At 49.6% G+C, this 26611-nt stretch overlaps 1 protein-coding gene across 1 annotated transcript in view; it reads left to right on the forward strand.

Moving 5' to 3' along the window:
• STAB2 (stabilin 2) overlaps positions 1-26611 on the forward strand; it is a 144831-nt gene that overhangs the window by 117005 nt on the left and 1215 nt on the right. The window contains exons 54-68 of the mRNA XM_036103511.2: positions 676-732; positions 1907-2033; positions 3552-3701; positions 5410-5514; positions 6925-7032; positions 8995-9188; positions 10487-10628; positions 14521-14654; positions 16883-17048; positions 17193-17299; positions 19314-19433; positions 20204-20344; positions 21670-21777; positions 22674-22802; positions 23672-23788. Of these exons, the coding sequence (XP_035959404.2) occupies positions 676-732; positions 1907-2033; positions 3552-3701; positions 5410-5514; positions 6925-7032; positions 8995-9188; positions 10487-10628; positions 14521-14654; positions 16883-17048; positions 17193-17299; positions 19314-19433; positions 20204-20344; positions 21670-21777; positions 22674-22802; positions 23672-23788 (1905 nt within the window). The remainder of the gene's footprint in view (positions 1-675; positions 733-1906; positions 2034-3551; positions 3702-5409; positions 5515-6924; positions 7033-8994; positions 9189-10486; positions 10629-14520; positions 14655-16882; positions 17049-17192; positions 17300-19313; positions 19434-20203; positions 20345-21669; positions 21778-22673; positions 22803-23671; positions 23789-26611) is intronic.

The following is a 26611-nucleotide window of genomic DNA, read 5'->3' on the forward strand; positions in this document are numbered from 1 at the left end:
AAGTTGTTGTCAGCAACTCTGTGATGTAGATTTGGAAACTGAGTCTCAAAGAGGGGAAGTGGTTTGCATGGCCAATTCTGGGACTGGTTGGCCTTGGTGCCTGGCAACGTCTAGGGGTTCAAGAAATACCCCAAGTTCTGGAGATACCAGGCAGCCAAAGTAGGAGATGAAAAACCCGTTGTCCTTCCTGCTGTAGAGGTTGTGGCCTTCTTAACTTCCAAAGTATATCTGCACACATTTTTGCAGTTAATAGTTTCCATCAGCAGTCCCCTGAAGACCAAATAGCAGCGAGAATCATTGTCTCTAGTTTGTAGATCAGAAAACTGAGGGTCAAAGAGTGTGCCTGGCCAGAAGTATCCCAGCTGGTTTATAGTGGGCACATTTCCCACTGCCGCTGGACCAGATGCCTGAAGGACACTGCCCGCCCTGGTCCGGCTCTGTATAGCAGGGAACCCTTCACCTCAAACAACAAAAATCAAGGAGTTGAGGGCCAAGACAGACCTTCAGAATCCTCCATGGCAAAGTCGCAGTGTGCTTGCTTTTGCATTCTTGATCAGAGCCAGAATTTTAATCAAGATTAAGTTCTTTGTCAACTCTCCAAGGCATTAACCAAGGGCATATCCTTGGGTTGCCCAATATTCTTGATTTTTAAGCATTTCTTTTCTTGCGTACTAGGGAGATTGTTGGAGCTGCGCCAATACCCCCAGCTGCCCGAGGTGGAGTAAACCAAAGGTACTTATGAATGCAGTGATAATGTTTGGAGCGCAATGTTTGCTCCATCATCAGACCCCAGTATTCTGGTAGGTGTGAGTGTGTGTGCATGGGTGTGCATTTGCAGGTCTGTTGTATAACTGCAATTAGCCTCATTCTTTCGACAACCAGGCATCCTTAGCCTCATTGAGCCCAGGCAACCTGTCAACCCAGTACCCACCTTCTAGGAACTATCTAGAAAAATCGTGGATTGTAGACTTAAAAGGGACTTCAAAGATAATGATAATTATACAAATAATAGCTGCATTTTGTTGGCTGCTATCCCTGTCCCTGGCTGTGCACGGGCCCTTTATTTATTATACATTACCCCTCATTATAACTCTCATAGGAAGCTATTATTTCCTCCACTTATGGAAAAAAAAATGTATCTCAGAGAGGGTAAGCAATTAGGCCAAGACCACAGAGCTAATAAGGAGCAAAGCTAGAATTAGGGCCCAGAAAGCAACGTAGGAGTAATGGTTAAGCCAGTGAAATTTGGAGTCCACGGCTATGGGATCCAATTCCAGTGGGTAATCTTCGGCAAATTACATAATCTATATAGTTTTTCCTCCGTAAGATGGAGCTAATAACCATTCTGTGTGTGGCTATTAGGTAAAATGCATTTTAAAATGTGGGGACAGAGCCTGGCACATAGTAAGCACTCATTAAATACTGCTTTTTTACTTATCCCAAAGCCAATTTCCCTCTACTCTACTAGTAAAACCTCTTAACAAAAACACCCCTTGAATTAAAAAAAAAAAAAAAAAAAACACGCCTGCCAAACAAAATGGAACTATTCCTTCCCTACTGATGATTTGGGGGCCTTACCACAGAAGACCCTCCCCCATGGAAACCCTCTCTCCCCCACTCCCTCCCCAAGAAACCGCACCCTTTGCAAACAGCTCTAAGGGTCACCAAGTCCTTCCTCTTAAGACTGCGGAGAAATCCTTCTGTGGACTCTAGCTCTGCCCCCTCCCCCATCCATCTGCCTATCTACACCCCTAAGAAAAGAATTCCTTGTAAAGGGCTCCGGGGGCCATGGAGTCCCATTCTCAATTTGGGCAGTACCAGGATCCTCCGCTGGGGGCGGACTAGAGCCAAAGAGCCCAAGTCCGGGCGGTGGAAGGCGGAGGGTTAGTGCGCTTTCTTCCTTTAGGGCGTGAAGGAGAAGTGTCGATACAACGTGTCCTTCAAAGGGTACCTGGAAGGCTGCCGGGAGCAGTGCACCATGGTGATACGGCTCCCCAGGTGCTGCAAGGGCTACTTCGGGCGAGACTGTCAGGGTGAGGGCGCCTCTTAACCACCTCGCGATTCTGAAAGGATTGTGCGATCGGAAGTACGGACGCTGTGAAGCAGGGGTGGGGGAGGGGGCGTCGGAATGCGTTGCTCCCGGTAACCCCTCTAAGAAAAGATCCGCAATCATTCTAAAGAGTTGCGTAGCTTTCCTTCTACTTTTTCCTTGTGTCGTATTTTGTTTTTTACAGAGCTGAGACTCTCCTGTGCATCGATTGTCGTTGTGTTGTGCTTTTTTGCTCAGCATGATAGCATCAGACATTTCCCATGGTGCCAGAAACACCGTATTTCATTTCTGATGCTAGTCCAGGATACTGATGAGCACATGAGTTTAAATGCATAGAATTCTACCTTGGCAGGATGTTATGCTAATATGAGGTCTGGGGGCCATTGTTTCCTGGGCGCCCCACCCCATTATGGGATGTATGACATCACCTCCTTCTCTTGCCTCACCAGGAAAGGACTCCTTGCCAAAGGACATTTAGGCCCATCCTGAAATCTTGGTGTATAGATAGAACTTCTGGCCAATCCTAACAAATGCCATGGCACTTCCCATTGGCCACACATTGTTTTAATTAAGCACATTTATTGCATGCTACTTCCCATATATAACAACACATTTAAACCTGGCAACAACCTCTAAGAAGTAGATTCCATTGTTATCCCCACTTTACAGATGAGAAAATCGAGGCAGAGGGAGGCTAAGCAGCAAGCCCAAGGTTCCACAGAGTGTCCCCAGAAGCCATAGTTTTAACCACCATGGGTCCTCCATTCACTGTGGTCCAGTTGAGAAAATTCTGGGCTGGGAGTACACATGATTACCCAGTACCCACACTCCATCACTTAAGTGTGCACAAAAGTCAGTGGCGTCCCTTACATTTGCTCAGTGCTTTATGTTTTCAAAGTGCTCTCAGTTACAATAACATTGTTTTAAAAGATGTTATTTATTTGAAAGAGCGAGCACGAGCAGGGGGGAGGGGTAGAGGGAGAAGGAGGAGCAGACTCCCCGCTGAGCAGGGAGCCCAATGCAGGACTCAATCCCAGGACCCTGGGATCATGACCTGAGCCAAAGGCAAACGCTTAACCGACTGAGCCACCCAGGCGCCCTACAGTAACATATTTGATCCTCAGTCACAGTGTGGTCTAGGTCATCATCATCATCATCATCGTCATCATCATCTAGAGCTAAAAGAACTGAAGCTTCAAGAAATTCATCCCAGATCTACTCAAATCCAGGCCTCCTAACCCCCAAATACAACGCATGGTTCAGCATATTGCTCTGCCACGGTAGAATCCTATCAGATACATTTAAGTTCGTGCTCCAGAGGCCACTGGCTTGCCCTAAGCCTCTGGTGACACTATGTGGGTGTGTCCCCAGGGCCACGGTCTCTCTGGGCTCATGCAGATGAGCCCCGCAGCTGAGGGCCGATCAGCAGCACATAACAAAGGTGCTGAGCCGCTCTGGGTCTTGGGAGACTGTTAAGTCACTGCTGTCTCGTCTCTTCCAGCCTGCCCTGGAGGAGCGGATGCGCCCTGTAATAACCGTGGTATCTGCCTCGATCAGTACTCGGGTATAGGCGAGTGTAGATGCAACACGGGCTTCAACGGGACGGCGTGCGAGCTGTGCCTGCCAGGGAGATTCGGGCCTGACTGTCAGCGTACGTGGCCCCCACTGCCCCTGCTTTAGCCTCTTGTCCAGCCGTGTGCTGTCCTCGTCCGCATCACCTGCCTGACCCAGAAGCATCCCTCTTCCTCTCTCCCATCCACCCACCTCATCCGCCTGCCTCTACATGCTTTTTCCCTCCCTGAACGTACTCCCAGTTGCCATCCACTGAAAGAGCCCCATCTCTAGAAGTGCAGTGCACATCCCCTGCAGCCATCCACACAGGCGGTGGCTGAACAACACTCATTCAGTCGTTCAACCAACATGCGTTTAGAGTCCTTATTCATATTGACCGCTCATGTTTACGGTTAGTGTGTACGGAGCACCTACTGTGTGCCAGGCAGGTATGTTTTATCATTTAATCCTCACAACTACCCTTCGTGGGAGGTACTGTTATCATCCCTACTCACCAGATGTGGAAACTGAGACACAAAGGGGCTAAGTGACTTGCTCAAAAGCCAGGAAACGTTCTAAGTTGTAGGGATACAGTGGTGTTGGGAGGGGCCAGATCCCAACTCTCAAGGAATATACGCTCAGAAACAAAGGTAGTTATAAAGGTATAAAGAAAAAGAAGCAGGTGAAGGGGATGCGGAAGGCAGGCAGGCACTGTTTTAGAAGACATCTCACACTGGGCATTTTGAGGCGAGACTGCAAAGAGGTGGGGGCGGGTGTGGGGACCTCCAACGGCAGCTCTGTGCGCACGAATTTGCAGTCATGCTGGAAATGTTCTGTAACTCTCCCATCGGGAATGGGAGCCACTAGCCACATGTGGCTCTTGAGCACTCAAAATGTGTGACCAAGGAACTGATTTTTTTAAATTTTAATTAGCTTAAGCTTACATAGCCCCAGGTAGTAGCAAGGGCTACTGTGCGGGGCGGCGCAGAGCAGAGGAATGGCTCTCCTGGAAGAGAAACGAGCACATGCGAGGGTCTCGAGGCAGAAGTGGGCGTGCCGTGCATCGGTGGTGGTGAGCAGAGTGGGCAAAGAGGAGGGGAGGAAGGAAATGAAGTCTGAAGACCACCAGGGGCCAGGTAACGTAAGAGTTTCTTGGCCAGAGACAGCTCTTCATCTATTCTAAGCGTAATGCGCGGCCAGTGGAGGACTGTGAATGGCGGAGTGAGTTGAGCAGATTAGAAAGGATTGCTTCAGCTGCCCCAAGGCGAACACACGGTGAGAGAGCAAGAGCAGAAGCAGGGTCCCCTCTGGGGAACTGAATGCAACAACAGAGGTGAGAGCCAGGGCTGCCTTGGGCCAGGGGCATAGTGCTCAGGGTGGCAAGAAGAGAAAGAATTGGTGCATACCTTGAAGATTTCACTGTTAAATAGATTTCTCTGTTAGGAGACCCCAGATAAGGTTCTGTCCTCTTCCTATTCTGTTACATACCCTACGATGCCCTCTACTTCTGTGTTTATAACACTCACCAAGTTTATAACTACATGTTCAAAAGCCAGTTCCTCCTAGACTGTAAGCCCCGTGAGAGCAGGAACCTTATGGTTTATGTGGTTCACGGTAAGCTCATTGCCTAGTTGTGTCCAGCCCATGCTAGCCACTGACTATGTTATTCTGAATGAATGAATGAAAACGATGACGTAAGCATGGTCCTCCCACACTGACAACACAGCCAACAGGTGGTCAGTGAGCTGGCTGATTGGATTTCCATCCCTGCTCACTGATTGCCCATCACCCTCCAATTTGCTTTACAGTCTGCGGCTGCTCAGCCCACGGACAGTGTGATGACAGCACCACGGGCTCCGGGCAGTGCTTCTGTGAAACGGGATGGACGGGCCGCTTCTGCGACACTCAGACAGGTCTGTGCCGGGAGCGGGCAGCTCCCTGCAGCCCCGCACTGCGGCAGGGCCTCCCGGAGCACCCAGCTGAGGGGGGGGGGGCTCTGCGTGACCCCTGGAAAAAAACAACAAAGCAGGCGTTTCCTTTCCCACACGGAAAAGACGATCTGGATACGTGGCCCCAGGCTTCAGGAGGTTTGGGGACTTGAGGGAAAACTGGCTGAAAAGATTTAACTCAAACCCACGAAACAAGCATGCGGTCCTGTGCAATCACGGAAGGACCCAGCTTAGGCAGACAATACAGGGCTGGGCAGGAGTGGTCCCTCAGGATCGTGGTCCTGGGCCCAGACGTGTGCCAACGCAGAGGCCGAGTAGGTTTCACAGAAAATGCACACTTCTCTGGAGTCTGGGATCTGACCCCTGGTTCTGCTAGTTACTAGATGAATGGTCCTGGGTAACCCACCGGGTCTGGGCCTCCATGCATTCATCCACAAAAGGAAGTGCCTGGGGGTGTCTGGGGGGCTCAGTCGTTAAGCGTCTGCCTTCAGCTCAGGTCATGATCCCAGGGTCCTGGGATCAAGCCCCACATCGGGCTCCCTGCTCAACGGTAGGCCTGCTTCTCCCTCTCCCACTCCCCCAGCTTGTGTTCCCTCTCTCGCTGTGTCTCTCTCTGTCAAATAAATAAATAAGTAAATAAAAAAGAAGTGCCTGTTCCACCCTTTGCAGGGGAAGAGGCGCTGACAAGAGCTGCCATTATCATTGTCAATCATGATCCTCGTCACACGATCTAGATCCTTCCTGAGCAGCCAGTTTTCTGAGGCGTCCCATACACCCTGAACCCTGAGTTCTGGTGGAATGTCCAAGATGTGGAGGTTGAATTACCCACTGTGAACCACTAGGGGCAGGAGGGCATGACTAAGTTCTCCCTCTGGGCTTAAGCAACCTGAGATCCCAGAATCCCTGCACCTCCCCTCCTCCCTGACCACCCCGTGGCTCCACGTGCTTGTTGACTGGTCCGCCCCATTCACTCACCAGAGCTCCAGACTTCTCCCAAGCTGAGCGGTGCCCTCAGAAGGCCATGGAATTTCTCCTCCAATTCAACCATCTCCTTCTGGGGACCCCATACCCATAGGGCCAAAGAGCTAATCTGCCAAATGTATCCTTGTTGAGGTATAAAGTTTTAACTGGTTGCCCATAAAGGTGACATATTACCATTTAATCTGACTAACATTGCAGAGTTAATGTGTTAATATTACGTAGTAATTCTGGAATCTCAGAATCTCCAGGCTGGGAGGAACCTTAGCAAATCACCCTATCCTCCCGCAGAAGGGGCACTTCTGAAACACGGGGACAGGCCAGACAGCGAGTCTTGGTGCATCCCGCGTCCTCACACCACAGGTACAGCAAGAATGGTAACCTCTTTGTTTGCAGCCTTGCCCCCCGTGTGCACGCCTCCTTGTTCTGTTCACGCCACGTGTAAGGAAAACAACACGTGTGAGTGTAACCTGAGTTATGAAGGGGACGGATTCACGTGCACAGGTAGGTGCTGTTGGGACGCGTGTGAAATAGAGCGGGGCAGGAGCAGAACGGGACTTGGTCAGAATGCCTGGACTTCATCCTGACCCTTCCACTCCTGCCTGGGCCATTTTCGCAATACCTACCCTCTCTGTGATTCTGTCTCCTTAGTGGGTTTGCCATGCCTGACCCACCCACCTCCCAGGTCATTGCTCTGAAATCACTTTGCACGCTCAAAGTAATGCACTTTATTGTATAGTGTTTTTGTAACTCTCCAGGTAATCCAGCCTTACTTCAAAAAAAAATTCAGAAGATACATTATAGTACTAAAAAAAAACAACAGTTACTCTCATCAGTTGGTGAAAATCACTCTGACCACTGCCATGTCTGTAGTTAGTAGTTAAGACATAGGTTCACCCGTGCAGAGACCCAAAGGGACAGTGGCATAAACAAGGCAAATGTTTAGATGTGTATTTTTATCTCATATAGTAGTTTGAATGGAGGCATCCAAAGCTAACATAGCTCTGAAAGGACATCTGGGAGCCCAGACTCCTTCTATCTTGTTGCTCTGCCACCATTCACTTGCCTGGCCTGAGACGGTCAGTAGCATCAGCACATCCCAGGCAGCAGGATCAGGAAGGTGAGGAAGGAGGCAAACTTCCTTCCCTTTAAGGATGCACCTAGAAGTCGTTAAAAATTTTGTCTGTTCCCATGCCATCGGCTGGAGCCCCATCATCTGTCATACCTAGTTGCAAAGGAGTCTGGGAAATGTAGTCTTCATTTAGGCAACCATGAGCCCACTAAAAATCTCTTACTATAGAAGAAGGAGACAATAGGGCGCCTGGGTGGCTCAGTCGGTTAAGCGACTGCCTTCGGCTCGGGTCGTGATCTCAGGGTCCTGGGATCGAGCCCTGCATTGGGCTCCCTGCTCTGCGGGAGGCCTGCTTCTCCCTCTCCCACTCCCCCTGCTTGTGTTCCCTCTCTCTCTGTGAAATAAATAAATAAAATCTTTAAAAAAAAGAAAAAAGAAAAAGGAGACACTAGATATTGGGAGAAACCTACCAGTCTATGCCACATGTACTTGCTAACTTTTTCATGAATAAATATGCAAATAAAGATACATAGTTTCTTTACAGAAATGAGATCTCACTATACCTGCTGTTTTGTAATCTGCTACAAAGCAGTCCAGAACTAGGTCACTGATCAACAACCGCAGCAAAGACCCAGGTTCTCTCTCTCCACTCTGCTCTCCTTAGGATGAGGCCTTTTGTCCTCTTTATTCTCTCAAAATCTCAAGCAGCTGCCATGACTCCAGGCAAAAGCCAGGCAAGAGACATCAGATGGCTTCCCTGCTGCTCCTGAGGCTAGAGCTAATCTAGTATTGGGTTGAAATTTGGGAGATTGTGAAAACAAAGGTCCTATCGAGTAGCACAACACAGTGGGGAAAGCATGGGCTTTGGGGGTCAAACCAAGCCAAACCAAGTTTAAATCCCAGGCCCACCACATAATCACCGTTTTGCCTTTGTCAGGTCAGTTAAACTCTCTGGGTTTCAGTTTGTTCATCTGTAGAATGGGGGCAACAATGCCCATCTCATGAAGTGCTCAAGAGTACCATAACTCCACACACACACACACACACACACACACATGCACGCACACACACACGCACACAAACACACACACAACTGTCTTAACATTAAAAACCCAAACTCACTCCAAAAACTATCGAAGTGGAGCCTAGAGGTATGTGACAAAGGGGGTCAGAGGTGCACAGGGGTCATCAGGCCTGGTCTCGGAGGCTATCAGCCGCAGGATTCTAGTGTTTGCAAAGGCTAGCCCAGGGGCTACAGGGAATGGGGAGAGAAGACCCCAACATGCTGGGGCCCATTTTCTTCCCAATGCCACTCATCCCAGGGTGACCCATGCCCCCGTCTGAAGCCCACATTCTACAGACAATGATGAGCCCTCTCCCCTCTGCTCCTGCAGTTGTGGATTTCTGCAAACAGAACAACGGGGGCTGTGCGAAGGTGGCCAGGTGTTCCCAGAAGGGCACAAAGGTGTCCTGCAGCTGCCTGAAGGGCTACAAGGGGGACGGCCACAGCTGCACAGAGATAGACCCCTGCGCCGATGGCCTCAACAGTGGGTGTCATGAGCATGCCACCTGCAAGATGACCGGCCCGGTGAGTCTCTCCTCCCCCTGGGAAACTTGGGAGCAGTTCTGTGCCTTGCTCAGCCTCGCTTCACTCTGCTTACCATTCGGCCTCCTCCTCAGCTTCCTTCCCACCGGACTCTACGTCTTGTTAAGTCCCAGACTAAATGCCAAGTGGTGTCCTAAGCAGAAAAGGGACATGAGCAGGAAAACTGGTGAAATCCACATAAAGTCTATTATTCAGTTGATAGTAATGTGCCACCATTCATTTCTTAGTTTTGTTTTGTTTTTTTATTAGAGAGAGAGAGCACAAGAGCAGGGGGAGAGGGAGAGGGGAGGGAGAAGCAGACTTTCCGCTGAGCAGGGAGCCCAATGCGGGGCTGGATCCCAGGACGCCGGGATCATGACCTGAGCCTAAGGCAGATGCTTGATCGACTGAGCCACCCAGGCACCCCCATTTCTTAGTTTTGACGAAGATACTATGATTAGGTAACGTAGGGGAACCTGGAGAAGCGTATATGGCAACTCTCTCTGCTATCTTGGCAACTCTTCTCTAAATCTAGAATTATCCAAAGTAAAAAGTTTATTAAAACGAAAAATGCCGGCAAGGAGTGGGGGGAAAGTGCAGGTTTGGGCACCCACTCAAGTCTTTTTAGAATAGGATCAGTGCCCTGGTGCCCAGTTCATCTGTTGGGAAGAGAAGATGGTGGAAGATAATGTCCGTTACAGTCTTTAAGTGTGAACTTAGAGTCAGTCTCTGAGTCTTAGCTCCCGCACTTACACTCTGTAGCCTGGGGCCAGCTACTTGATTTCTGCAAGCCTCCGTTTCCTCGTTTGCCAGGTGAGCCTAATAATAATACAGCCCTCATAGAATTGTTGTGGGGATTAAGTGAGATCATTCATTGATTCGGCAAGGGGTCATCAGGCACCTACTATGTACTGTTGTCGGGCCCAGGGATGTAGCATTGAAACGTGTGGGGAGAGGGGCAATGCTCTGTGCAGGAACAGGTGCAGGAGATACTTCCAGAAAGCCCCAAGAGTCAGGAAGAACATAAATTAGGCCAGTGTGATAGAAGGGACGGGGAGAATTGCTTTATTTAATGGGTCAGGACTCTGTCTCCGAGGAAACGACATTTGAGCTGAGATGACATTTCGTCATGAGCCTGTACAAACATGAGATGTGGCCGTGACTTAATTGCCACTATTTACAGGCGAGGCATTTTCCTGGTGCTTCTGAGCATCTCCCGTACTGGATGGGGGCCCGCAGAGCACATAGGGGTCCTGGGGTCCTAGAAAAGGGGCTTCTCATCTTTTCGGCTCTCCCCACAGGGCAAGCACAAGTGTGAATGTAAAAGTCATTACGTGGGAGACGGGATGGACTGTGAGCCGGAGCAGCGGCCCATCGACCGCTGTTTGCAGGACAACGGGCAGTGCCACGCCGATGCCAACTGCGCCGACCTCCACTTCCAAGGTCAGTGTGGCTGGGGGCTGCCTTCAGGCTTGGGGAAGGGACTCGTGCAAGAGCGAACGGGAACGGAATTAAAAACCGGGCCAAACTGCCCGCGCGTTGCCCAGGACCCAGTGCCCAGGGGGGAGCGGGCTTCGGCAGCAGAGGACTGGAATCACTCGCATCTGGACCCGGAGTCTTAGAACCAGGAGGGAGCGCAAAGGTCATCCATGGTGAATTTTCCTGATACATGCTTTCCCCAAGTTGCTTAGCAACCATCGACTGGAACTGAATCTAAGGAGCATAGTTTAGGGCTTAAATAAGAAAGAGGAAGCACCTGCCATGTGTAGATGCAACTTCTCAGCAGTTGTTTTGATAATACAACTTGATCGGCAGGTAGGGCATTCTCCTCCAAGGCTGATCTGAATGGCTTGTAATAAACCCACAGGGGTCATCAAACTAGGAATCACAACACACAACAAAGTAGAAAGCCAAACGGGATGTGCAGAGGTGCAGGTGATAGGGCATCTTGAAACCTCATGGAGGAAATCCACGAAGGACCCAGGGACGTCATTCTGAGCCAGGGCAGGGAGGGACTGCAGGGGTTCAGAGAGCGACTTGGGGCATTATGTGCTATGGCCGATCAGGGTTTATTGCATGTCTCTGACTGGTATGGGGTTGTTTTAGAGACATGGTAATTCTAGTGAGGCAGTTTTTACGTATCTCAATAATAACTATTGAGTTAACACCTGTTACGTACTGTCTTGGATTGCTACCATCGACTGGGTGGCTTAAAAACAACAGAAATGTGTTTCTCGCCATTCTGGAGTCTGGAAGTCCAAGATCAGGGTGCCAGCATGGTCAGCTTCTAGGGAGGGCCCTCTTCCAGGTTCAGACTGCTGTCTTCTTGTGTCCTCACATGCAGAAGGGGCTAGGAAGCTCTCTGGGGTCCCTTTTATAAGGGCACTAATCTGGGACGTGTGGCTGGCTCAGTCAGTAGAGCATGCGACTCTTGATCTTGGGGTTGTGAGTTTGAGCCCCATGTTGGGTGTAGAGATTACTTTAAAAATACACACACACACACACACACACACACACACTAACCCCATGCAAGAGGGCTTTCCCCTCATGACCTAATTACCTCCCAATGGACCCACCTCCTAATACCAACACATTCGGAGTTAACATTTCAACCTATGAATCTGGGGGGACACAAACATGCAGTCCATAACATGAACAAAATCCTAAGACACCTCAAATCCCTTTTGGGGATGAGATAGAAGAAGCATAAGCAAGGAAAATACACAAGATATATGACATTTTCTCCTTGCAAGGGGATTCCCAGTGTAGCTGAAGAAATTTTTTAAACTGAGAAGACAAGGAAAGGCAAGTCACAAAACAGAAGACAGCAGTTTATCTCGTGCTGATGGTTCAACTGAAATGAGAGAGAGCAAGAATAGAAAAAAACTGAAAGCAGGGACTCGAACAGATACGTGTACACCCATGTTCCACCAAAAGGTGGAAACAACCCTAATGTCCATCAACAAATGAATGGATAAATACACTGTAGCCTATCCCTGTGGTGGGATATTATCTGGTGCTGGAAAAGGAAGGAAACTCTGGCATATGCTGTAACATGAATGAAACTTGAAAACATTATGCCATGTGAAATAAACCAGACACCACAGGACAAATATTGTGGACACATGCAAGGGATCTGTAACAGGCAAATTCATAGAGACAGAAAGTAGAATAGAGATTACCAGGGGCTGTGGGAAGGGGGATGGAGAGTCACGATTTGATGGTGACCACATTTCTGTTTGGAATGATGGAAACATTCTAGAAATGGATAGTGGTGATGGTTGCATAACTTGTAAATCTACTTAACACCACTGAATTGTACCCTTAAGATGGTCAAAAAAGTAAATTGTATGTTATGTATATTTACCACTGTAAAAAAAATATTTTGAAGAATAGTCGGAGATGGGAAAGATCTCTGGGTAAGATGAGAGAGGGAATCATTAGAGAAGCCTAATAGAGGCCTGGGACTATGGTGGAGACTCAAAAGATGTCAAGCCAAAGACCTCAAGGTAACAGGGCCTCAACTAGGAAGAAGGGTGAGCCCAGGGCACCCCTATGGGCAGAGAGGGTGGTGCTCTCTTTCTGTCTCAAGAGAGCAAACCCCGTGGTGGTTGGGTTAAAGCAGATGGGAGGGAATATGGCGCAACATTTGAAAGCTTGGTTGGGGACATTCTATGTTCAAGGTGAGGCTACCAAGCAGAGGGATTCTATAGGCAGTTGCTATTTAGGATGGGGGCTGAAATGAGCAGCTGGGACCAGGGACGTTGATCTGTGAGTCATTTACCTCAAAGAGTGTGAAGTCAAGAAAGTGCTTGGCTTTTTTCTTTAGGGCACGGTCCATCAGCCAGTCCTGCCCGTTCCCACAACTGACTCACAGGGGGAAATCTATTCGGCTCTTCTTTTCCGGGGGGCTTTTCTCTTCTGCTGTCTCATGAATGCTAAGAAAGTGTTGGGAGTTTTACTAAGTGACTGAGCACCATAACTGAACCCACCTTCTGTTGAAGCTGAGTGGTTACCCTTAGCAAGACAGTATGGCATTGGGATAAGACCCCAGCTTTCCCTGTGGGCACGGATACAGAGCCAACCCACACTCAGGAGGACATGCCTACTCTTACAGTTCAGAGGAAGGCAAACTGGTGCAGCCTTTATGGCAACCAGTTTAACCATGTGTGCTGAGAGCCATAAAATAATTCACGCCAAGACTTGGTAGCTCCATTTCAAGGAACCTATCCAATAGACACACAATCTAAGAAGGGAGTAAAGATAAACATACCATCTCAGCATTACTTTGTATCATAAAAGATTATAAATAACACATATCTAACAGTCAAGGATGATCAAATGTACTGTTACACATCCACTCAAATGCATGATTAAGAATCATGTTGCCTTAGCAAGAAGACAAAGAAAAACATCTATCCATCCTTCCCCAAACTGTTATGCTGGTAAGTGTTTGCATTTTAGATAGGGCTGACAGGATCCTACAACCTGTGGAATATGGACTATGGTCAAAGATCTTGAGCTTAGCTCTTTTTTGGTGTAGAAAGTGACATTTTAGTGGCATTTGGTAATGAACTTGACAATGTAAAAATGTAACTCAGTTCTTGAACTGTCTCTGGTCTCTGCTTTCAATTATCTGGCTAAAACAGATTTCAGCCAGGAAAAAATGATAAATCTTTCAGTATCTTAGGGGAGAAATGGCTAGAAAACTTTTTTAAAGGCATAGTGGCAATCAGAAAACATACAGTCCTTGGCGAAAACTCTCTTTAAAGTATTTTTTCATGGCTGTAAAGTTCACAAAAATTATTCAATTATAAGTAGTGAGGGGGAAATCCTGTTGCTGGAGAAAATTTATAATATGGGGGGAATAATCATGATTCAATGTTAAGTTTAAAAGAAGATTTCTAAAAACTCTATATGCAAGATGTTGCCACATTTGTAATGTATATGACATTTAAAGGAAGAGGTAAAAAGACTAGAAGAGTATGAAGTTATATCATAATAAAAAGTTACCAAAAAAGAAAGTAAAAATTCTTTAGGGGAAGTACGCCAAAATGTTAGCCCTGGAGTAATGATTATTTCCAGGGAGTACGATTATAGGTGATTTTTGTTTATTTTTCTTACTTGGATGGGTTGCCCAAATTTCTACAATGAAATGTGCTGTTCTTATAATGAGAAAAGAAGTGAATATTTTAAATGATGTGCTTCAACATACCTTGAAGGGAAATGGTTCGCACCCTGGAATACAGCTCGTCTTCTGCTTTGCCAGTCCTTTGCCAGGAGCCCTGCCAACCAGCCGGGCTGACCTGGACGATTGCTCTCTTTTCCCTTCTAGATACCACCGTCGGAGTGTTCCATCTCCGCTCCCCACTGGGCCAGTACAAGCTGACCTTTGACAAAGCCAGAGAGGCCTGTGCCAACGAGGCGGCAAGCATGGCAACCTACAACCAGCTCTCCTACGCCCAGAAGGTGGTCCCCAGTTAGTCAGCACCACGCAGGCAGGGTCTGCAGGGGACGAGGAGCAGCCTCTTCTTAACACGAGGGAGACCTGGGCTGTTGCCTTCTTGGAGGGGAAGGAGGGTGCTCCTGGAGCAATGATAGCAATTCGTCGCATCCATCAGACATGTCCTGTGTATCGGGCACCGTGCCTGCCGGTGCTTTGTTGACAACCCTGTCCTTCCTTACAACGTCCCTGGAAGTAGGCATCACTATTCCCATTTTACAGACGGGGCAACTGAGGCTCTGAAAGGTTAAGTAATGTGCCCAGTGTCACCCAGACAAGAGGTGGCAGATCCAGTATTCAAAGGTAGCCCTTACTCCATGACATTCAACAGCCAAGGCAGAAGCATAGACTGGGAGTGCATGCCTCACAGCTGAAAATCAGAAGGAGTTCCATCACCATAGGCTTAGGATCTCCCTGAACCCACAAAACAGCCCAGTTTCTCTGAAATGTCTGGAGGGGCTGTGAAGGTCATGAATGGGGATTGCCCCAGCTCTTGGCTGCAACCAGGTCGGAGATGGAGCTCTAGCGAAGGCTACTCTCTTGGCCCCAAAAACCAGAAGCCCTGCTTATTTGGAAAGGCCAGCACCTTGGAGTTACCAGCTAGCAATTGCTCAGCAGGTGCAGAGGAGGTGACTGCCTATACAGTATGATTCTAGGGCCGCTCCTCCAGCCTCCCTCACCATCCAGTCTCTGCCTTCCTTCAAACCTGGCATTTCTTTATCAAGCAACAAAACCTCTGATGCCAGGCCCCAGCATATTGGAGGGTCTGAATTTTTGCTTCTCCTGCTTGCCGATTTTGTAACCTTGATCAGGCCATGGAAACCTCTGTCCTACTTGGCATGTTTGTATAGGACTAAAGGTAATAGGGCACAGTGACGGGTACATTCAGTTTCTAACATTAAGAGCTCTGGAATGGACTGCTCGGGCTTGAATCTCAGCTTAACTACTTGCTGGCTGTCTGACTTTGAGCAAGTTACTAACTCCTCTTTGCCTCAGCTTTGCCAATTATATGATAGGGACTTTTTTTTTTAAGTTTCTATCTTATAGGGTTGGTGTGAGGGTTAAAAGTGCTGACACAGGGAAAGCCCTTTACAATAGAATCTGGCCCAGAGTAAGGCCTCAATAAGTATTACAATGATGATAATGATGGTGATGATGGTGGTGACAGTGATGGTGATGATACTGATGATGATGGTGATGATCATGGTGATGGTGATGATGGTGATGAGGTTGATGATGGTGATGATCATGGTGGTGATCATGGTGATGGTGATGATGGTGATGATCATGGTGATGATCATGGTGATGGTGATGATGGTGATGAGGATGATCATGGTGATGATCATGGTGGTGATCATGGTGATGGTGATGATGGTGATGATCATGGTGATGATGGTGATGATGGTGATGATACTGATGATGATGGTGATGATGGTGATGAGGATGATGATGGTGATGATCATGGTGATGATGATGGTGATGGTGATGATGGTGATTATAGTGATGATGATGGTGATGATCATGGTGATAGTGATCATGGTAGTGATCATGGTGATAATCATGGTGATGATGGTGATGATGGTGATGATCATGCTGATGATCATGGTGATGGTGATAGTGATGATGATGGTGATGGTGATGACAGTGATGATCATGGTGATAATGATGGTGATGGTGATGATAGTGATGATGGTGATGGTGATGACAGTAATGGTGATGATGGTGATAATGATGGTGATGATGGTGATGGTGATGATGGTGATGATCATGGTGATAATGATGGTGATGATGGTGATGATCATGGTGATGATGGTGATGATGGTGATGGTGATGATGGTGATTATCATGGTGGTGAAGATCAATTCAAGTTCTATCAACGCATAGGCAGAAGAATTTGCACCCAGGAGTAGATGGCTAAGAGTAAATTTAATTTGAGAACACACAGAAATGAGTGTGAAGGACTTGGGCACCAAAAGATAAAAAGGGTACCACTTTCATCTGTTCAATGAATCAATCCAGAAAAATTTAATGAACAGCTACTATGTTCCAGGCACAGGGGTACAGTTGGGAAAATGAGCCATAACCCTGACTCCATGGAGTTTACAGTCTGATGGGAGAATCAGACATGAACTAAAGGAGCCCACACCAAATATGAAATTGGAGTCGATCCACGGCCCTGTCTGTGTCCCTACAGGCCAAGTACCACCTCTGTTCAGCAGGCTGGCTGGAGAGTGGGCGAGTGGCCTACCCCACAGCCTATGCCTCCCAGAACTGTGGCTCCGGCATTGTTGGAATAATAGACTACGGACAAAGAAACAACAAGAGTGAAATGTGGGATGTCTTCTGCTATCGGATGAAAGGTAACTACCCCAGCTACGCTTCAGATTCCAGGCCACGCAGCTGCTGAGCATCCTCAGCCTGGCCAGCCAACCTCCAAGGGAGAGCTGGAGCAGCCCAGGCCCCTCCCTCACCAGAGTGGGACCCTGTGTGCCCCTGCCTTCCAGATGTGAACTGCACCTGCAAGGTGGGCTACGTGGGAGATGGCTTCTCGTGCAGTGGGAATCTGTTGCAGGTCCTGACGTCCTTCCCCTCGCTGACGAACTTCCTCACAGTACGTACCCTGTACCCTGTCTGCTTGGTTCTGCCTCAGGGAAGGAGCGCTTGCCTCAAGGCTGTGATTCCAGAGGCGGGTCCTTGAAAGAAGCCCCCTGCGCACAGTCACGGTTAAGGGCATGGGCAGGGGACCACACTGCCTGAATTTGAAGCTTGGGTTTGCCACTTGTGGAACCACCTTCGACAAGTTACTTCCCTCTCTGGGCCTCAGTTTCCCCAGTAAAATGGAGAGGATGACAGCCCCAGCCTCCTAGCATGATTGTGATAACGAAAGCACTTAGACCTGTGGCCACACGCGGAAATGGCCACACTGGGGCTAGCTAGTAGGAGCCTGTCTTTTTGCATCTAGAGCAGCTCGAGGGTCTGATCTGCAGGAACAAGAGGCTCTTTGGTCTTCGCAGACGAGGCGGGGCACAGTTAGCTGGGCCGGCCTGGTGACCGGACAGTTATCAATGTGGAGTCAACCTGCACTTAGCACCGCCCTTAACAGTCAATTTAATACTCTACAAGTTATGCCTCGTGAAGAGAAAGCTCCAGTTGGAGAAGGATCTGGTGCCAACAGATCAAAGAACTGAGCTAATAATAACAACTAGATCAAGAATAACATTTCTTGAGCATTTACTTTGCACTGTGCGTGCGTGAACCCCTTCAGAGCACTTATAACTCAGCCCACAGAATGTAAGCTCCCTAAGAGAAAGGATTTTCTCTGCCTTGTGGCTGGCATATAGTAGGCGCTCAATAAACACTTGTTACTAGGAATAAATTCTCATGCAAACTTATGAGGTCACTTCTGCTATTATCCCCACTTTGTAGATAAAGAAACTGAGGCTTACCAAGGTCAAGGGCACAGCCACGGAGAGGGAACTAGGCATAAGTGTAGGGCTTACAGGATCAGGGCAGAAGTTAAAACAAGGGCTCCAAAATGGTGAGACTTTATCCACAGACCGAAGTATCCCTCTAACTGTTCTAAAATTCAGGGTTACCATAAACACACTAAAGACAATCACTCAAACCGGTATTTCTGCCGTGCGGGAGCTTGGCTTGTGACAGCATTCAGAAAAAAAACTGTCGGAACAAGACCCACTGGCTGTGTGCCCCTCAGCAGATTAATTAACTTCTCTGGGCTTCAGTGGACCTGTCGACATAGCGACAAAGTCGAACTGGGTAGTGACGTTTCTTAACCATCTGAGCCATGGGTAGTGATGTTTCTTAAACTGTTTCAGCAAGTATTTATTGAGCACCTACTACGTGCTTGAGATGTATCAGTGAGCAAAATAGACATACAAACTAATAAACAAAATAAATAAGTACATAGTAGTGAATGCTAGGAGGTGATTATATATACTGTGGGGGGAAAGGAGGGGAAGGGTGGAGTAGAGTGGGGGAGGGGTACCACCACAGGGTTCCCATTGCAGGGTGATAAGGGACGGCCTTGGTGAGAAGAGGACACCTGAGGCGAGGGAGTTAGCCATGCAGATGTGGGGCAAGAACAGTCCAGGCAGAAGGATGAAAGGCAAGAGTGGCCACACAAGTTTGAAGAATGGCAAAGAAGCCAGTGCGGCTGGAGCCGAGTGAGGGACGGAGGGGCCAGCTGCGCCCAGGGGCAGCGGGGTACAGGGTCCAGGTGGTTTGGGCCTCATGGGCCATTCCTCGTAAGGCCTTTGGTTTTCCTGTGAGTGAAGTGCAGGCCACTGCGAGGTTTCAACAAGAGGAGACTCAAAATTTGACTTAGATTTCAAAGGACTGCCCGGGTGGCCATGTTAAGAATGGTCTTGATTCTGTGATGTGGCTGTGATGTGGTAGGGTTCGTAGAGGAAAGAAAAAGTGCTCCTAAAATTCTGCCAAGAGGCGGCCAGAAGAAACAGCAGCCGGAGGTGGGGCCAACGTCAGGAACATTCCCGGATGGGTGGTGCCCCGCGACCGCCCTCCCTGACCATCCCCTCTCGTCCCCCCCGACCCACCGCCACCCCAGCCCTTGCACACCAGAGCTGATCACTCTTTCCTCTCCCCAGGAAGTGTTGGCCTATTCCAACAGCTCAGCCAGAGGCCGGGCATTTCTGACCCACCTGACGGACCTGTCGATCCGCAGTACCCTCTTTGTGCCACACAACAGCGGGCTGGGGGAGAACGAGGTGAGGCGGGGGCCTGCCGTCTGTGCTTCAGACTAGTGCTTCGCCAGGATCTGTTATCTGTCAACACAAGTCACCCCAAAACTCAGTGGCTACACAGGTGCTCAGCTCACACCGCTGTGGTCCTGGCCAGGCCTGCTCACGGGTCTGTGATGGCCTGGCCGTCCGCCGACGGAGGCCTCCCGTCCTCCAGAGGACCAGCCCAGGCGTGTTCTTCTGGTGCTGGCAGCAAGTGGTAATTAGGAACGAGCCCCCATTTGGTCACATCGGCTAAGAGGCCACTGGTCCAACAGGTCATGCGGCTGAGCCCAAAGTCAGAGTGGGGAGCGCTCAGAGTTACGTGGCAAAGGGCACGAATGCAGGAGGGGTGCGGAAGCAGAGCCCCGGAGGCAGGCAGTCCCCCACACGAGCCTTCTTCACCTCTGGGCACGCGGAGGGGATGGCAGCTCCACACAGGCGGCTGACCGCCGGCTCTGGCAGCCCCAGCCCCGTCCCCCCGAGGGCTGAGAGGAGCGGGACCCCTGCCCACGGCTCCGCACTGGAGACCCAGCCTTCCTGAGCACGATCTCAGTGCCCCAGGCTAGCTAGAGGCGCACCCCTGGCAGAGCCCAGACAAGCAAAAGCCTGAGGGAAGCTTGGCGTTCCTCCTCTCCACGTGCAGGCAGAAAACCAAGGCCAGGAGAAGTGATTTTTTTTTCTTTGTCATCCTTATTATTAAAAGTAAGATTGCCTGGCTTCTACAGACCATTCTTATGTTTCTCCTTTCCTCTCAGACGCTGTCTGGGCGGGACATTGAGCACCACCTCGCCAATGTCAGCGTCTTTTTTTACAATGACCTTGTCAACGGTACCGTCCTGCAGACTAAGCTGGGAAGTCAGCTCCTCATCACCTCCAGCCAGAACCAGCAACAACCGGTATGAAAAATCTTCTGGATTCACTGGCAGAACTGGAGAGAATACATGCAAAGCTCGCAGCGTGCAGTAGGGGCTTAAGAGATGGCAACTGTTATAATGTGAAAGTAAACACTAAACCTGCAGTCCAGGACGGTGTTAGCTGTGCACGGTGGGACCCCATGCCGTTAGGCAGCCCCTACCCCTTGGGGAGGAAACCACTGGTGACCACCAGCCCTGGAAACTGGTAATGATGACCGAGGAACTTTACATGAAACCATTTTTATTTTTATTTTTAAAGATTTTATTTATTTGACAGAGAGAGACACAGCGAGAGAGGGAGCACAAGCAGGGGGAGTGGGAGAGGGAGAAGCAGGCTTCCCACGGAGCAGGGAGCCCGATGCGGGGCTCGATCCCAGGACCCTGGGATCATGACCTGAGCCGAAGGCAGACACTTAACGACTGAGCCACCCAGGCGCCCCTACATGAAACCATTTTTAAAGCTTTCTGACTCTCCGCCTCTGTTTCACGGTGGTGGTGGTGGTGATGCTCTTGGTGAGGACAGGCATGGTGACACGATCGTGAGAGTCATGTTAGTGATGGTGATGACGGTGATGGTGGTGGTGGCAGTGATGACCATGACAGCCACGGTTTCAGAATCATAGGCACTTGTGAGGGCTCAGTGACTCCATGCTTGTGGCACGTGAGAACAGTGCGTGCTCGGTAGCAAGTGCCAAATGAGGATTATTTTTTAATATTTACCTGATCAATGATTTCTTTTATTGAAAACTAGTGGTTTAGACTAGTGTTTCTCAAATTTTAACATGCATTTGAATCAGCTAGAGATTTGCTGAAATGCAGATCATAAATAATTCGGCAGGTGGAGTATGGGGACCTCAGGTTCCGCATTTCTAATGAACTCTCAGGTGATGCCCGACCACAAGACAGTAAATCATGCTTTGATTAGCAGGGGATAAGATCACTTAAAAATCCATTTTCTAACAGCTCAGTGTGATGTTCAGAGCAGTGGACCTGAAGTCCAGAGGCTTAGGGTTGGCCATCTGCTACCTACGTGATCTTGGACAAATCATTTTCCCTCTGAACTCTCATCTGGTAGACAAGTTGGTGGGACAGAATGGCCCCTTGGGTTCCCTGCAGCTCTTCAACCTGCCTTATAGTCCAAGGGCAACTAATGTGTCTTGTGCTGCCCATCGGTAACAATAGGCCTGACACCCAGGCTGCAGGACCTGGGAGAAACTGAGCAACTTCCTTTCATAGAGGGGTTGCCCACATGGGGCAAAGAGGCAGATGGCCACAGATCTCCACCAGCCCCCCTCTCATTTCCCCAGGAGACCAGGTTTGTTGATGGAAGAGCCATTCTGCAGTGGGACATCTTTGCCTCCAATGGGATCATTCATGTTATTTCCAGGCCTTTAAAAGCACCCCCTGTCCCACTGGTGAGTATCCAGGGCTCCTGGGGGGGGGTCCAATGTCCACTCCCCAAGAGGCAAACTGTAGCTAGAAGCTCTGTCTCCTCTCCTCTGGAGATGGGAGGAGCCTCCCACAGGTGGCCTCAGAGATTGAGGCCCTGGTTCATCCCACCCCTGCTCCGGTGCGTTAGCAACACAACACCTGTCACTGTTGATATTTGTTGAGTGAATGGGCCATTAGAGAAGCCACTGGAAGGGGAGTAGGAAATCCTGAGCTCTGGTGTGTCCCCTCCACTTTATTAGCTGTGCAACCTTGGACAAGTCTCTGACCCCATTTTTCTCATCTGCAAAATGGGGGCGGTCGTAATGCTGACCCCCTGGGTTCTTGGGAGGATTATGAGTCGATAAATATAAAATAATTAGGACAGTCCTTGACACACAGTATGGGCTATATGAGGGTGGGTTGGTTGGTGGTGTTAGTATCCTGCTTTCTAAAAGGCGGGGGCGGGGGGCGGTGAGCCCAGCTGTTTTCTGGGAAGCTCCATAGCATAGTGGTTAAGTGCCCCAGCTCCGTAGCCAGGCTGGCTTCCGAGCCCACCTACCTCTGCTCCTCACTGGCTGTGATACTGGGCAAAGCACTTACCCTCTCTGGGCCTCGGTCGCCCCATATAAAAATGGAAACAGTAATACTTGTCCCTATCTCTTGGGGCTCTTATAGGTTTAACTGGATTATGTCATGGAAGGGGCTTAGACAGACCCTGGCAGTAGGAAGGGCTAAATACATGTTAGCTATCTTATCCTTATTTTTATCCCAACCGGCCCCAGATGCCTCGGGCCAGCAAGAGTGCAGTGGGCTCCAGAAAGCTCTCCTCTCTGGGCAAGGCACCAGGTTTAAGTATCACCCCTCCCCTTTCTGCGGGCAGGCTTCAGTGCACACCGGCATGGGAACAGGGATATTCTTTGCCACCGTCCTGGTCTTTGGAGCCGCCACTTTGGCTGCATATTCTTACTTTCGGCTAAACCGAAGAAGAGTTGGCTTCCAGCATTTTGAGGTAAGAGAGACACGGGAACATGGTGACAGGGGAGACTGGAGCCCAGCCTGACTGGCCGCTTCACAGAGCTCACCCCCAGGGAGCTGGGGGCTTGGCTGGGAGGCATGTTCACCAGGGGCCCAGAAGCCCCCTCACCTTGGAGGATTCCGAGACAGGCACCCGCTCTGATTGGCGGGGGTGGAGGACAGGGTCGGGGACCCGCACGGTCAGGCCTCCCTCTGCAGCCAGCCTCAAACTGGTGAGCCCACAGGGAGGTCAGCAGGTCTCGGCTGAGCAGGGGGGACCCCCGGGGGCCAGGGGTGGCCGCGTGGAGGTCAGCGGGTCTCAGCTGAGCAGGGGGGCCCCCCGGGGGCCGGGTGTGGCCACAGCACAGCAGCTGAGCACCCTCCCCTCCGTGCTTTCCGCCCCTGCGCAGCCCAGCCTCTCCTCCAGCTGCCTCCCCCAGGCCATTCCCTCCTTGCAGAGCAGATGCCTATTCATAAGCTCCAGCATCTCTACCACAGTGTGCGTGCTGTGGGAGTCCTTTCTTACTAAGTTCAAGGACAGGCAAAGCCACTCCAGGGTGATAGGAGTCAGAAGGGCAGTTACCCTGGGTGGGATGGAGTCCTGCGGGCATGGGCGTGAGGACGCTTCCTGGGGAAGGGGGAGGGGATGGAAACACCCTGTGTGCGAGTTTGGGTGGCCGTCACACTTGGACGGACATAGGAAGTCACTGAGCCCAGCACTTAAGAGGGGCGCACGTGGTTAATGTAAATCAGAAGAAAAGGCCCCCAGAGGAGGAGGGGGGCGGGGCTTGCTTTACCCGCCAGCTGGGATGAGCCTCTCCTGCCCTGGGGACACCGTCAGCCTGTGCGTGTCTTCCCTAGCAGTCGGAGGAGGATATCAACGTCGCGGCTCTTGGCAAGCAGCAGCCTGAGAATATACCAAACCCCTTGTATGAGAGCACCCCGTCCGCTGCCCCAGAGCCTTGCTGCGACCGCTTCGTGGTGAGTCTGCCTCTTTACCTAGGCACGGATGCAGTTGGGGTGCGGGAGAATGAGGTTTCCAGCAAATCCAATTGGAAAGCTTTGCACCAAGGAAAGCACATTTCCAGAATGTGTCTCGGGGCAACAAGCCTAAAAGCCAGTATCGAAAGCTGACTGAAGCCATGTGGCTGTTCAGTGTCCCTGGGTTCTTCGGGGTGACGTCTCCAACAATCAGAGGTAATAGGGGAGCAGAGACTGCTCACCCCCCACCTCGTGACCAGGTGAGAAGTGGTTTGTCACACAAAGAAATCTTGGGCTGCATTCTGCTGCAAACATTATGAGGTAGCCAGTGCAAAGTAAGACTCAGGCCTTAAGAAGTGTTTTTTTCCTTATGTTATGCTTTAAACTTATATTTACATTGTTGGGGTCCCTGGCTGGCTCAGTTGGTAGAGCTTGCAATTCTTGATCCCAGGGCCGTGAGTTCAAGGCCCACGTTGAGCATGGAGCCTACTTAAAAAAAAAATTTTTTTTAATAAACTTTACATGGTTGCCAAAATTTTTCTGCCCATTGTCAGAGCTGCTTCTTGCCTTTGGAACTATGTTCCTTTTGATGGCAGCAGGCCGGGTCCAAGGACCCAGAGGGGGTCCCACAGGACCAGCCAAGAGGGTCGGTGGCTTCAAGCAGGATGGAAATCAAACACAAGCCAGCGGGAAGTGAGAGCAGGGTTTATTGAAGATACAGAGAGGGCAGATACACATGGAGCGCCTGGGACACTCAGAAAGGAGAAGAAAGGAGCATGAGTCTTGTCTTTGTTCTGGGTCTGGAGCTTTTATGGAGGACAGTGGTCTGGTGTATATGTCCCCTCAGGCATCCCAGAACGGGTTAGAATAAAGACCAGGGCCCAGGTGTTAGTCCTTAGAGCCAGGGGGCCTTGGCCTGGAGATGTCCAGCTGCTGGTGGCCTGGAGAGCACATATGATAACTTAGTCCAGTCATTCTCACCTGGTCCTTCCTTAGATGTTATCTGTTCTAGAGAAATCATGAACTCCTTGTCCCTTCCAAGGAAGACATACACTATTTGCATTACGAGGCATGTGTAAGGTGTGGTGGGGATGCAGGTCCTAGCGAGAGTAGAAGCAGGAAAAGGAGCAAAAGCAGATTTTTACGGAGTCCTTTGGTTTCCCTGACTCACTCTGATCTAGTCTTTTATATCTAGAGGGACATGTTCTGCTCTGGTATTCCATGTTTCTAGTTAGTGATCCCTGAGCTTGGATGGAGCTCCACTGACTTCAACCCAGAGGAAGCCCACAGCAGGGTACCCCCTTCACACCGAAGGTGGAAGGTACACCCTGCCCGTAGCCTATTACCAGGTCTGGACTGAGAAGCTAAGAATAAAATTTAATTCTTCCTTTTATATGAAGATAAGAAAAATTGACAGCTAGTATGTACCTCAGCAGACTGAGCTGATAGCATTACTCAGGTTCAAGGAAATCACCTGAATCTGGGCTGTTGGTCTAGAACCCTCACAAAGAAGTAATGGGGTGGCTCAGTCGGTTAAGCGTCATCTGCCTTCGGCTTGGGTCATGATCCTGGAGTCCTGGGATCGAGCCCCGCATCGCTTCTCCCTCTGACCCTCACCCCGCTCCTTCTCTCCCTCTCACACACTCTCTCTCTCTTAAATAAAAATCTTAAAAAAAAAAAAAAAAGTAACCAAAGCCAGAGAGCCGCTGTGATTGTTTTATGCATGTACCTATGCTGTCCCTCCCCTCAAGACTTTATTATGGCTGTCGCATTCTTGCAAGTTGGCACTGAAACATTACCGAAGTATTTTATTGCGCCATTTTTCAGCTCATACAGTGCAACAGACGTTTTTGTTCTTCTGCAGTGAACCAAACATAAATGTCTTGTGTTCTCAGTGCCCGTGGTAGCAGAACTAATATCTCTGCAATAGATTTAAAAATAACCAGATCATATCCTATTTTGTTTTTCTAATCAAACCCATGTAAAAGTTTCCCCATCCAAATTGAAAGGGTAAGTTCAGCCGTGCACTTATTAACTAGTAGTTTATTTCTGCAAGCACTGTTATGTTGAAATCAACCTCATTTAAAAAGCTGGTGGGGCGGGGGGGAGGGGGTATCCATCTCATTCCGTGCTCTTCACGCCTCAGCTGCCTGTCCTCTTCTGGGGGCTCCGTCCGCACCACGCAGGAAAGATTCTCCGGAGGCAGGAGAGAGTGTGTCCCAAATGCAGGAGTCAGATGAACCTTTCTAATCAGACCAGGTGGCAAAAATGTTCCAGGAACAGAAGTCCCAAGCCGAGGGTGCCATCCCCAGAAGGGACGTCCTCCATTCTCCTATCTTTTATGTTGAAGGTGGGGTGCCCATACAATATTTGTGGCCAATCCAGACATCCGGAACACATCCCTTATGCAAATTAACTACACTTCGGTGCCAATCAGAGCTGCAGACAGCACAGGGCGTGGGCGCTGCCTCCAGAGTATGGTTTCCGATTGGACTCCCTCAAATGCTCAAGAGCCGACCTGGGTTGACAAAGAATGTTTAATCTGAAAGCAGTTTTTGGTAATCATATTAATAGCCACCTTTTGTAGGGTGTGTGTACCTTCCTTAATGCGGTATCTAATTTAATCCTCATACTTCCCTGTGAGGAAATTATTATTATGGCCCTTTACTGATGAGGAAAAACAGCAAGAATGGAAATGATCTGTCCGGAGCCCATAAGCTTCAAGCAGCAGTGACCACCCCCAGAACCATCATATCATCCTGCCCTCCTACCACACACACGTGTTCACAGGGCACTTGAAGAAGAATTGTTTTAGGCTATGGG

The sequence above is a fragment of the Halichoerus grypus genome, chromosome 6 (assembly GCF_964656455.1).
Source record: "Halichoerus grypus chromosome 6, mHalGry1.hap1.1, whole genome shotgun sequence".
In the NCBI taxonomy this organism is placed as follows: Eukaryota; Metazoa; Chordata; class Mammalia; order Carnivora; family Phocidae; genus Halichoerus; species Halichoerus grypus.